Source organism: Uloborus diversus, chromosome 2 (genome assembly GCF_026930045.1).
Source record: "Uloborus diversus isolate 005 chromosome 2, Udiv.v.3.1, whole genome shotgun sequence".
Classification (NCBI taxonomy): Eukaryota; Metazoa; Arthropoda; class Arachnida; order Araneae; family Uloboridae; genus Uloborus; species Uloborus diversus.
This window is the reverse complement of record NC_072732.1, coordinates 137930678-137944461: the sequence shown is the minus strand read 5'-3', so window position 1 is coordinate 137944461 and position 13784 is coordinate 137930678. Positions and strand designations below refer to the sequence as shown.

At 31.6% G+C, this 13784-nt stretch overlaps 1 protein-coding gene across 1 annotated transcript in view; it reads right to left on the bottom strand.

Annotated features, from left to right (window-relative positions):
- The window catches only part of LOC129216565 (uncharacterized), a 67747-nt gene extending 53963 nt beyond the window's left edge, over positions 1-13784 (bottom strand). The window contains exon 1 of the mRNA XM_054850780.1: positions 13760-13784. Within this exon, the coding sequence (XP_054706755.1) occupies positions 13760-13784 (25 nt within the window). The remainder of the gene's footprint in view (positions 1-13759) is intronic.

Sequence of the window (13784 nt, the reverse complement as noted above, 5' to 3'; positions counted from 1 at the left end):
ATTTTGCTCTTTTGCCATTCTAATTTTAAGCTCATTTTTTCACAAAACGTTGAGAATTGGGGGAGAAATATTTCATGCCCATTTTAAAGTTTCAGGTCATTCGAAAACTTGGAATTTTCTGCATAAGTTGAAGTTCGTTCGAACTTTTTACGATCATTAGGAGAGCTTTAGAAATCATTTAAAGAAAACTGAAATCCAAGGCTTACCGTAAGCAAGCCTTGATTTAAAACGATTATGCTCGAGAATAAAATCGAAAATTAAAGATAAATGGAATTTATTTTTGAAAAGGAAATTGTTTTGTTTTTATGGGGACATCTTTCAGTTCATTTGTTTCGCTAACTTTTTTTATTTCTCTTCTTAACATTTTTAAAAACGTACTTAATTTTTCCAAGCCCTTTTCTGTTATTGAAAAGGTATTGAATTGAAACATTTTAATTGTCACAGAAAAGTCGTCTGCGTATATTTTCTCAGTTTTTATGGCATGCTTAGTGAATTATTAAAATACTAACAAAAATACCCGGCGTTGCCTGGGTCAGTAATAATTGTAAGAAACTATCGCTACTTTCTTTTGTTTTCTGTTTTAACTGAAAGAACTCAAAACACACCACTTTGACGTGATTAAAAATCGAGCTTCTTCCTTACCCAAAAAAGTACAATAGCAATAAGTATAAAGAACCAACGATAATTCATTTAGAAACGAAAGCACGAATTTAAGCATATAAAAATTCGAAGAATTTCTAAAACTATGAACTAAATAGTACACACACGCACAAAAAGAAAAAAATAGGAAAAAAAAAAAATGTTTCCCTCAGGGTGCGAAAAGTAGAGTTTTCAAATGATTAAATGACTTTAAACTCATGTTTACTCCGGAGAAGCCTTGATTCAAAATTTTCATTATGATTACTTTTAATATTGCTGTTGTTAGGCAACGAATTTTTGTAACAATGGGCTTTGTATTTAATCACATAGAGTAAAGAAATTACATAGGGAAGCCCTGTTATACTAAGAAATTTAAGAAGGAAGTTGCACCGCTGCATCCCAAGATCCTTAGCTTCTTGCTAAGTATTTTAAGATACATCTTGATTCAAAATATTCCATTACTGAATCTCAACTGGTTGTTAATTTAAACTTAGACATTGTTGCAAGTTTATGAAGCACATTTTTGAAATTGCATTAAAACATGAATTAAAATGCAAACCAATCCACCAGCTACTTTATACAGTCTCTTCGCGAGATTGGTGAAAACTATACTCGCGAAGCGATCAAGTTATCATCACCCAGCCCATCATTGCACCGCTGTATCCCATAATTCCGGCTTCAATTTCATCTCCTTTTTACCATAGACGGGGACTATCTATGTATATTTCTTTACTCTATGTTTAATCATAACATGAAAGAAATTACATGAAATTTACTGTGTTCCACCAAAATTTTTTAAACTAAGTTTTTAATTAATATATTATAGCCTGAGTTGCTCCCTGATAATGTAGCTATCTATGGTGAAAAAATGGTTAAAATCCCTCCAGTAGTTCTGAAGTTTACCCCGGACATCCGAACAGAGATTAGCTCTTTATGTATAAAGATGAGGATGCAATTCCTAAGAAAGCAATGTCATGCTTGCTCCAGAGAGGCCTTGTTTCAAAATTTACATGATGGTTACTTTTAATATTGCTGTTGTTAGGCAACGAATTTTCGAAACAATGGGTTGACTAAGTTTTTTAGCGATAAATTATAGCCTAAGTTGTTCCCCGATTATGTAGCTATCTATGGTGAAAAAATGGTTAAAATCCCTCCAGTAATTTTGAAGTTTACCCCGGACATCCGGACAGAGATTAGCCCTTTATGTATAAAGATGAGGATGCAATTCCTAAGAAAGCAATGTCATGCTTGCTCCAGAGAGGCCTTGATTCAAAATTTACATTATGATTACTTTTAATATTGCTGTTGTTAGGCAACGAATTTTCGAAACAATGGGTTTAATCTTTAATCATTTGATGTGGAAATTACATGATATTTACTGTTTTCGATCACGACGTTTTTAGACTAAGTTTTTTAGCGATAAATTATAGCCTAAGTTGTTTCCCGATTATGTAGCTATCTATGGTGAAAAAATGGTTAAAATCCCTCCAGTAGTTTTGAAGTTTACCCCGGACATCCGGACAGACATTAGCCCTTTATGTATAAAGACTAGACAGTCGCCCGTCAAGGTATGACGGATGAAAATTGCTTTTACTCTTCTACATTTGAACGAAGCAATTGCCTATTTGGTAATATTTTGATAGTTGAAATTTTAATCCAAACTCCACTGGATTAACCCTAAACTCCAGTAGATAGCGTTCATAGTTGACCGCTTTTTCGTTTCTTCATTTCCCTGAAATGAAACTGTCTTACCAGTAAAATAGTTAAGAGCCATTATTTTGAAATTCAGACAAAAAACGGAAATTTTGGCAGTGACCATTTTTGATTTTCCTAATTTTTTTATATGTCGAAGTAGGCCATAAGAAGTAAACATTCTGAAATTTTTAGCTTTCCAAAAATTTTTTTTCGCTCGTTAAAAATTCCCAAAGTTTGACGTTTTGCAGCGCTTTTTAGAAAAATTCTAGAAGTCGCATTTCAGTGCGCTTTAGCTCTTTACAGAAACACCACCCCACGGTTATGTTTATATTTATTGGTTGTACTGTATCTAGTGATGACGACTTCATAGTTATTTTGGTTGAGGGTTGTTGCTTTCTTCAGATAAGGGGTCGCAAAGTATGGATTTTATCCGTTTTCGCGCAGGTTGAACCTGCGTTATTTCCCCCCAAAAGCCACCCCCCCGAAAAAAATGTAACATATACTGAAAGTTTACACTATGAAGAGAGTAAATGACACAAAATTTGTTTGAGGTTTAAGTTTTTTTAGGAGAAAAATGCACTGATATTTTTCAAATTATCAAAAATTGTGCTTTTTTGATCACAATTAACTCAAAACAGCATCACTAGGAAAAAAAACCTTTTATATATTATGGTACCTGGCTATGTGTAAAACATCATGAAAAAGAAAGCAGCATGGGATCTCTTCTTGTTTTCCAGAAAATAATTTTTTCTTGTAGCTCATTTTATGCGTTTTCTCGTACGTAAAACGTGTGTCCACTATGCAGATTAGATCTTCTAAAACTTTAAGGATGTAGTAAGAATGTATGTATGTGTGTATAGAGAAAGAAAAAGACTAGTAATACTTTATTTTTCTGATTTTTACAAATGGATGTTATTTTAATTGCAGGTAATTCAGAAAACGATAAATCGATATCATATATATATATATATATATATATATATATATATATATATATATATATATATATATATATTAGATTTATCGTATCAATCCCAAAATAATTCTTTCTTATTTATGTCCGTAGCAATGGAAGAAATATCATGAACAATATCTGTTTCACTTTCCTCTAAATGCCTTTTTTCTATGTCATCTTCAAATACCTCTAAAAGGCTGTCGGTTCTTGATAAATCAGTATTATCCGCTTTTTTTTCCTTTGTACATCGGTTAAAAGCAGCTTCAATTTGACTTTTTGTCAGATATTCGTTCGGTTGGAATATTTTTATGTCTTCAATCATCTCTATTCTCATTGCATGTTCCGCAACAAAAGAGAAAATAAAGAAGAAAACATTTTGGAAATCTCATGTGAGGGGTGGGCTCTCCCAACTCGTAAAAGTACACAATTTTCATTGAAACAAATAGAATTTCTTTATGAAAAGTTCCTTTATGGTAAAAAACCGGCAGAAAACAGACGTCCGACCAAGTAGAACATGCAATGAGAACAGAGATGATTGAAGGCATAAAAATATCCCAACCGAACGAATATCTGACAAAAAGTCAAATTCAAACTGTTTTAGCTGATATCCCAAGCAAGAAAAAGCGAATAATACTGATTTATCAAGAACTGACAGCCTTTTAGAGGTATTTGAAGATGACATAAAAAATAGACATTTAGAGGAAAGTGAAGCAGATATTGTTCATGATATATATATATATATATATATATATATATATATATATATATATATATATATATATATATATATATATATATATATATATATATATATATATATATATATATGTATATATAATATATGATATGGATTTATCGTTTTCTGAATTACCTGCAATTAAAATACCATCAATTTGTAAAAATCAGAAAAATAAAGTAAATAAAAGAACTATTACTAGTCGTTTTCTTTCTCTATACACACATATATACATTCTTACTACATCCTTAAAGTTTTAGAAGATCTAATCTGCATACTGGACACATGTTTTACGTACGAGAAAACGCATAAAATGAGCTACAAAAAAAATTATTTTCTGGAGAACAAGAAGAGATCCCATGCTGCTTTCTTTTTCATGATGCCATGATTACACATAGCCAGGTACCATAATATATAAAAGGTTTTTTTTTCCTAGTGATGCTGTTCCTAGTAACAATAAAAGCATATTTAATTTATGCTAATTCAAGGAAGAAATGCTTCGTTACTTTTTTTTCGTTTAAAGATTATACAGTTTGCGGATTGTTGTTTGAATTATTATTAATCATAATGCAAATAATTAGTAATTATATCAGTGTTACATTTACTTTTAACCAGACTGTTCTAACGAATTTTAATTAATACACAACAAACGTTTTAAAAGTTCACAAGCTTTTAAGTTATACTATTTTTGGCAGAATGAAGGTTCAACCTACATTGGTATAGTAAAATCCCGAAATTGAGCTGCTATATAAGTGGCCCTATCAAGAAAGTAATGGGACAGAAGTGACGTCAGAAGTGGGTGAGCAATTGACGACAGCTTAGAGACAGCCTGAAAATTTTCAACTCAAAAATAGTGCCCCAAATTCAGTGACTAGCACGAAAATTTCGTATTGAACTTGGGCGGCGGGGCCGTTGAACTCCTAAAATATAATCGCTCTTATTTATTGTCTTGATCTTTAGAAATAAAAGTCAAGTTGTTACATGTATACTCATTTTTATATTAGAGAAAAGTGTTGTACCTTGGGACACTTTTCATATTTTAATTTTTAATGTCAATTATTTGAATCAAATTTAAAATCTAAAAGTCACATTAAAATACGCCAAAATACTTCTATGCAATGTATTTTTTTTAAATTCAGACGGTTTGAAAATAAAATATTACCAGCCATTTAAAATAAAAGTTCCAAGCTGTCCCCCCAAGCTGTACAACAGGATGTTGTACCTTGGGACACATCCTGTTTTACTATGGGAAAGTCTTCATGATTCAGGAAATAGCAACATACTTGAACCAGTTTTGCATCAGAAAACTAAAAAATATATATTTTTCATGGTAGTGAATTAAATCATGAGTAATTAATTATGAATTATGAAAATTGAATTTTTAATTATTATCTAACATTAAATGTGTTTAAATTACTACATAAGATTGGAACATTGTTCCAATCTTAAGCACATCTTAATTATTAAGAACCATGCATATGTTGTACCTTGGAAAGTGTCCTGAGGTACAAAATGTTTGGCTGTCCCAAGGTACAATCACCACGTGGTTTAAGAAAAACCTAAATAATGGTCAATCTAGATGCACTATCATTATTTTCTCATAACCAAAATATTTAAAGTACTTCTCTTTTAAAACAATAAAATTCGGTTGATTAAATTTACAAATACAAAAACAGAAATGAAATAAAAATGAAGAAATTATTTACTTTGGAGTCATGAAATTTTCTTTTTTCTTTTTTTTTTTTTACAAAATCGCCAATTTTACTCATTTGTTGTTGGTTTTTACTATGGCACCATTTAGTGGTGAAGGTTACTATTAGAGATTACAAAATCATGGCTGCTAAAAATAGATTCCTAAAAATTAGCAGTGTCCCAAGGTACAACACTCTCCCCTATACTGTGTCGTTGGTTACATAATTATATACCGTGATTATATCTAGGACTGGATGATTTACCTACTTCAACAAATGACAGTGACATCTGATTGGTTATGATCATAAGGAAAATCTGATGCAGTGCCAAGCTAATGCACCAGTGGAATGGGGTGCTGCTTTGCAACGTCTTCGAGAGTCAGTTCTGTTAAAGTAAGCTCTAGTTTCATTTTAAACTGGTGCTACTCTGTTTTCTCTCTTATTGGTGTTACAAAATTTAAATTATGCGCTTTCGTGCTTAAATATTGGAACAGAGAAGCTGCTGAAGTAGTTTTTAAGTCATGCCAACAGTCTATTGTAATATGAACAATAACAGCATGTTTTGTGGCTGTTGCGATTGATATAAAATCAGCATCGAATAGAGAAAAATTATCAAGAGTTTTTGAAATGCTTTTTAAACAAATAAATTTCAACAAAATTAGGCTTATGAACGATATAAATTCTTTTGAATACACAATTAAAATTTCGTCTGCTTAAAACTATTTTGTACATTAAGTAATTTAACGCAACTCATAACGGGGGAAAAAACCCGTAATTTAAAAATGAAATACTTCAAAAAATCAGAGTAACATATTTGTTGAGTTGAACCTTTCTGCGTAAAAAGTAAAACAAGAAATAACAACTCCAAAGAGCACAAATTGCAGATTACATCAGACACGTCTTTTGGCGTTACAAAGAACGCTTTTTGGAATGCAAAAAAATTAAGTTTTGGGATGGAAAGACATCCGAAAAAACTGTATGTCTTTCAAAAAAATATATTTGCTTAAATAATGATTTTAAGTTATGATTGTAAGAACGTGAAACTGTAAATATGCTAAATATTCAGTTTTTGTTTTTATTAAACGTACAACTGCAGCATAGAACTTGAACAAAGTATAGTATTAATTTAACAAACCATGTGGTGGAACTTGGAGCGTCAGTCCGACTGCAGCTGAACTGATAAAGTATTTGTGAGAAATGGTACCAAGTAGTTTCGTAAAAAAAAAAAGTTTTTGCTGTAATAAAGGATTTGTCTGCTTCTTTAAGAATGTGCTTTGCTTATTACCGTGATTATCTAGATTTTCATTTTTCCAGATTGTCTTTTGTCCCAGTTAGTCCGGATATACAAGGTTGTACGGTAATTTGTTGTGCTTGTGCTTTCTTTAAACTGAAACGTAGTTTGCACTTCATCATTCTTCCATCAACCGAGAAGTGCATTATATACACCAGAATCATCCATAATTAGTCAATTTTAGAGCTTATTCCTTTCTCAGAAAACCTTTGCTGCTTGATTTGTTGGCACATCAGATCAATTGGAAATACTTCTTGGTTTATTGATGCTAAGTTATTTATGAAATGTTGTGGTGGCCGCAGTGAACGGGGGAGAAAAAGCGACATAAAAAAGCGTACCATTAGTCGAGCGAGTTCAATTCTCAAAATTCGTCATTTATATACGCATTTTAAAGTGTTTTTAGTTCGCTGAATTTGATAATTTTTTTTTAACACGATCGGACTGATCGTTCTGTAGATAAATGAACTTTAGCTAAACTTAACAATAATAAAAAAAAAAAAAATTCTTGAACTTTTATACTTCAAAGTGTCCTATATATTTCAAAATTTGCATATTTACAGTAATTGACGTATACTTGTGCCCTTCCCGTTCCTTCTGCGAGCCCGTTTAGGGTAATGGTAAAAAATGCTGCCACCGGCCAAGACATCTAGGTTCGAACCCCGCTACTCACATTTCGTCCTTTTTTGTTAAGCACAACTATCCATAGCGTTCTTGCCTTTTTTACCGCAAAATTTAGCATTAAAATAGGATTTTATGGTAAAAAATACAGGTAACATGAAGGCCAGTACTTTTTCCCGTAAGATTTCAGAAAACTTTTTAACATTGTTTAAAAATATTTCAAGAATATGCTTTAATTACAAATTTCCATTTTTGTAATTTTTAGTAGAAAAACCTTTTTTTCGTATATGTTTGATTTGTTTAAGTATGTTATAGAATGCGTAGGATCAAATAAATAAGAATCCGATAAGCTTAACTATAATAACTGATACGTAATTGGATTTCATGTTTTTAGGATACCTTTAACATTATAAACTTATGATCCTATATTATTCAATAATCCTTTGTAAAAGAGTGCATCTTTTGTAATCCAGTCCAGACACTGGTATTTTTTAAAATTTTAAGTGTGTTATTGATTACTGCATACACCAAGCATTATCTACGTTGAAAACAATGACATTTATATGTGTTAAAGAAAGGTAAATTATTTTCGAATAATTTAATAATGACTATAAAATTGCTTCTTTGACAAATTTTCACTTTTTATCCCTTGAATAACTGAAATTTTTTTATACATCCATACAAGATGATTTTAAAATTATTTTTGTTTATATTTTTCATTTTACAGACTAATGCTAGAACTTTCCCAGAATCGTATGATGCTTTTGAAGGCCCAGTAAAAGACAGAGGATGCACGGATGTGATATTTTTTGTTATTTTTGCTGTGTATATTGCCTTTTTGGTAAGAGTAATTTAATATTTAGGAGTTGATTTTTTCACATATTAGATCAGTTTCAAGCAACTAAGAACTTGTGTTACGGCAGTTCGTTTTTTTTTTTAAAGGTTACTTTATGACTGAAATTCACTTTTAGGGTGCAACTTACACTATAGGAATAAGAAACTTACTAAGTTTCGGTAATTCACAATGCTTTCGATGGTCGTAATGGCACCGTTAATTTTTTAGGCAATGCTAAATTAATTCGTATAACAGGCAAAAATTGTGTGAAAATCTCTTATTCACTTGCGTTTCAATAAAATATTTCTTGCTTTTTTTTCTACAAAAGTAATACGTATCTAAAATGACGTGTCAATGAAAAAAATCACAATTTTTTAAATGAATAGAGAGTACACTACTCCCTACACATAAAAATTATACAAAAAAAAAAAAAAAAAAACTGAAATATAACAACGATTGTATGTTTTAGGAGCTCTTGTTACGGCGATAAATACAGAAAACGTCTTCAGCTGTTTGTAGGAATAAAAGTAAGAGAATTGAAGCAAAAATAAAACTTCTTTTGCTAGTTTAAACTGTCCAGATTACGTATCGTAGAAATTGATGAAAAGTACTACCTGAAATTTCCATGTGTTTGAGTATTCTTAGTTTTCATCAAAAGAGCGTTCAAAATATTGCGCATTAAAATTTTTTTTTTAGAAAATATTTGTTCCCAATTCTTTTGAATTAACGTACATGATTGAAGTAGAAAAGTGGACAATTGACTCTTCATTTTTTTCGTATCATAACAAAAATAATTCAAAACGTATAAAGAAAAGCAGCAAATAAAAACATTTATAATTTTGTTTCACCATACAATTACATAAACAGCAGTTTATAAATACTTTGATAGCAATTTAAGAAACTGCTCCTTACAAAGTTTCGGTATGTTCTTTGATTAGACACATACCGACAAAAAACGTTTTATGTGTTCTTGTGATATTGACCAAGAAAGTTCCGCGTATGCTCTGGTAATGTGGATGGTGTCATACAGAAAGTTGTCTGCTTGCTCCTAGGGCTAATTAAAGCTTAGGTATCATGATTTAAATATTTCAGTTAAGACTTGTTAATAGGTCTGTTTCCTTCAGTCAAAAGTATTACTTTTAGTCACTGAAATTGATAGAATAAGCACACACACACACACACACACACACACACACACAAACACACACAAAATAAATAAATAAATAAATAAATAAATTTCTAAAAAAATTAATTTGAATTCTGAAATTTTGAATTCAAATTATGTTTTTCGCAATCACGAACTGAGACAGGACCCAACTCATTGGAGTTATTGTTTCTAGAAACGGCTCCTGTCCCCCCCCCAAGCCTGCCTCTCCTCCTAGCTGTTTTGTGTGCATAGTTGTGTGTGTAAGTGTGCAGGCTTGTGTGTGTGCGTAGACCTGTGTGTATGCACGTAGGCGTGTGTGTGTGTATGTGTGTGAGGGTGTGAACGTGCGTGTGTGTAGGACATGGACACCTCCAACCAGGAGAAGCGGATAGCTCAGAACCGGAGCAGCCGCGCCGCCTACAGAGGACGGTGGACGGTGGTGCTGCAGAGGCTTCTGGTCCAAGCTGAAAAAGGCACGGACCTCAAAAACGGTCAAATGAGAACAATAAGCAATCGTGATTGCCCAAAAAAAAAAAAAAAAAAACCAAGGAACGAGGGGAAAAAACTTTAATTTTTTCCAACGCTTAACTTTTAACCCCCGACACACAAAGGAGGGGGGTTATAAGTTTGACGTGTCTGTGTATCTGTGTGTCTGTCTGTGGCACTCTAGTGCTTAAACGGATGGACCGATTTCGAAAAAAAAGAAAAAAAAAAAGGAAAGGAGAGTTTATCGAGACTAGGTTGCATCTTTGAATGACATTAACTAACGAAGATATTAATTTGAAACCTCTAAAAGGGTTTTCGCGAATTTTGCAGTGAAAACACGTTTAAAAATTATAAAATTTAGTACCAAAATAAAGAGTATTTTTCCTGCGTCTGATAGAATGTGAGCTTTATAACTTCCGCGAAACTTCCATGTTATATAGAATTCGAATTGTAACACACACTATATTGTAAATACTGCTAAGCCTTTATTCAAGCGATGGGTAACCGAATTCATTGTTGGCCAACAGGGAAATTAAAAGCTATGATTTAAAATTTTTTATCTGTTGCCGGTTTCTATTTGTTTCCATGTTATATAGAATTCGAATTGTAACACACACTATATTGTAAATACTGCTAAGCCTTTATTCAAGCGATGGGTAACCGAATTCATTGTTGGCCAACAGGGAAATTAAAAGCTATGATTTAAAATTTTTTATCTGTTGCCGGTTTCTATTTGTTAACAAATAAAATTTTTGCAATAAAATTTTTTAGTAGTAAAAGGCTTTTAAAAGGATTTTCAGTTTTTCCTCATGATTCTACATTTTGCAACTCAGTTGTTTTTTTTTTTTTTTAATTTTTAATTTAAGACGATCACTTGTTAATTATTTTTTAAAAATGTCAGTGTTTGAAAATAAGACGTGGTCTTTATGACGCCACAAAAGATGTACTTTGACGCATATGTCTACCGCGTTTCCACTTAATGATAATCAAGAAGCAAATTAAACATTGCGCTCTACGCTATATCAACCATATCGTTGCCAGTACATGTGAGTAAAGATGCGAATTAGAAACTGCGCTTTGCTAATGGCATCAGTGAATGACATTTCATTATTTGTGATGTCATGTGCAGAAGCGTAAACAATGAAATTGCACCGTTTAAAATAATTGTTAAAAAAATTAAACTTTGTAAAATTATTTAAAAAATGGTTAAATCCTATGTTTTTAAGCATGCTCTTTCAGAAAAACACTTTAAAAATTTCAAAAACGACCTCATTATCTGCGTCTTGAAAAATACGATGCACTTTTTGCATAAATTTATCTGCATATATTAACTAAAATGCATGCTTTAGTTTGACAAAAAGTAATAAAGTAAATCAATCTAAAAGTAGTAAATGCTCACCGAGCTACTAGTATACTCTTACGAACTTGAGTAAGAGTCCTTTTGCGGTTATAGCACTAACCTCTGGAATAAGTTTGATTGTGAATTTGAGTTTTATAAAAAAAATTCTGTAACTAAATTTGCAACGAAAAAACTGTTTTGTCTGACATAAAACTATTTTTTCACGTCAAAGCTTTCCGAACCCAATAATCTGATAATATGTTCTTCCGTTTATAGATTTAAAAAAAAAAAATAAATAAAATAAAAAAAAATAAAAAGTGTTATTTCAATTTTTACCTGCCGTACTGTAAAACACGTAACGTAAAATGTTCCTGCTTTTTTTACATTTTTAAGACTCAAAACTTTGTAGCAGCAAAAAACTATTTCTTGAAAATTTACCCCGTTTTCCCCCGTTATTGCATTTTACAGGTAGTTGCTGTGGGCATAGCCTGCGTCCAAGGGGACCCAAGAAGACTCATATATGGTTATGATGACTATGGTAACATCTGCGGCGTAAGAAACACTCCTATTCCTGGTGCTAATAGATCTGGATCAGATTATACCAAAGAGAAGTAAGCTTCACAATTTCAAATAAACAATTTCCAGCAATTTTTAGACTCTAAAATTCTAACGGTATATATTTTTTTCAAATTTTGAAATCCTTATATCTTTTATCACTACGTTTGAAATAAGATGTTAGGTTTTTTTTTTGATTCAGTCGTTACGGCAAATGTTAACAAAAAGTTTTGTTCATTACATTGGAAGGTTTTTGTTCTTTCAAGGCAAATAAACCATAAAAAGGAAAAACTACTCTGTTAATTTTTACACTTTGAAAAGTTTAAAATTTTGTGAGGACTTTTTCTCCTTGATAAAGAAAACGATTTATGCAAAAAATACCACGAAAGATTTTCTTTCAATTGAAGGAGTTTTAAAAATCTTCCTCTGAGCATGTTTTTATGTTATTGACTAGAAAAAGAAGAATAGATTGTAGCAACTTTACGCGAAATGCCCATTGTCACGCAATTTGTTTATTTAGCTATCCTCATGAAAAACATATTGATTCAAGAAAACTCACAATGTGACAAAAGTTTCCTTAAAATTTCTCAGGTCGTTGCTCCTTGTCAAGAAGTGAGGGTTTTATTTTACCATTCTCAATAATTTAAAATCAAATTTTGCAATATTTCTGCGACAGTAACTATGCCTCGTAATCATTGCTCTTTAAAATCTAATGTATATGTAACCCAAGAAGAAAACGGCGAACATTTGGCAGAAAAAAAAAAGAGAAAACTAATGCTGAACTGCACACATTGCAAAAATATTACATTATTTAGGGGAAGGCTGCGATCAATGAACCACATAACAGTTTTCGATTTTTTTGGAAAGGAAATCCAACTCTAATTTTACGTTAATTATAGAAACAATTTCTCAGTATATTTCTCTCTTAAAAATAATTTTCACTTTCATGATAAATATGCACAATAAAGAATGAAAATTAAAAATAAATATTTTAGCATGTGGTCCATTCATGGCTACCGGTTGCTATGGGGTGGACCGACCGAGTTTCCATCGACGGACCATTCTCAAAATAAAAAATCAATGCGTAACTTGCATATATTTATAACAGGTGATCAATAAACACTACAAATAACAATAAGTGATAGAAAAATAGATTTATTTTTTAATATGTTTCAATTTTGGATAAGAGGAACATAAAAAAAACCCAGCACTCACACAAAACACAGCTGTTCTCATCACACCTCGTTCATCTCTCGATATTTTACCAACCTGTGAAACACTGTTCTTAGCTAATATCTCTTCAACCTCTTTTAAACTGCTATACTGTTAATAATTTTGTTAAATCGATTTTGAAAATTTTCGTTCGAAGCAAGATTAAACTTTCTCTCTTAAATGTCAAAGAACATTTTTGACCATTTTATTACTAAAACCAGAAGCTTAAGTCTCAAACTACCAGAGAATGTAGTACTAACAGACTTTTTGTCTTAATTAAATCTGTAGGACATATTATTTTTCTCAGCCTCTTGAAAGGCCAATTACCCAATTTTTCGGAAATAATTCCGAAAACTTCTTGTCTAGTTTCAAAATATGATTCACTAATCATATTCCTATTCGGAGGGCTTATCTCCAAAATTTTTAATAAATGACTAAGGTAACAACAAACCGGTTTTATTTTCCACGCGACTGTTCAAAGTTGCTTTCAGAACTCTATATTGTAGGCAGACTTCGCTAAGACCCATGCCACCATTTCTATAAGCTACTGTAGCACTTACATGCCCTTACTTGTCCACTGGCCAT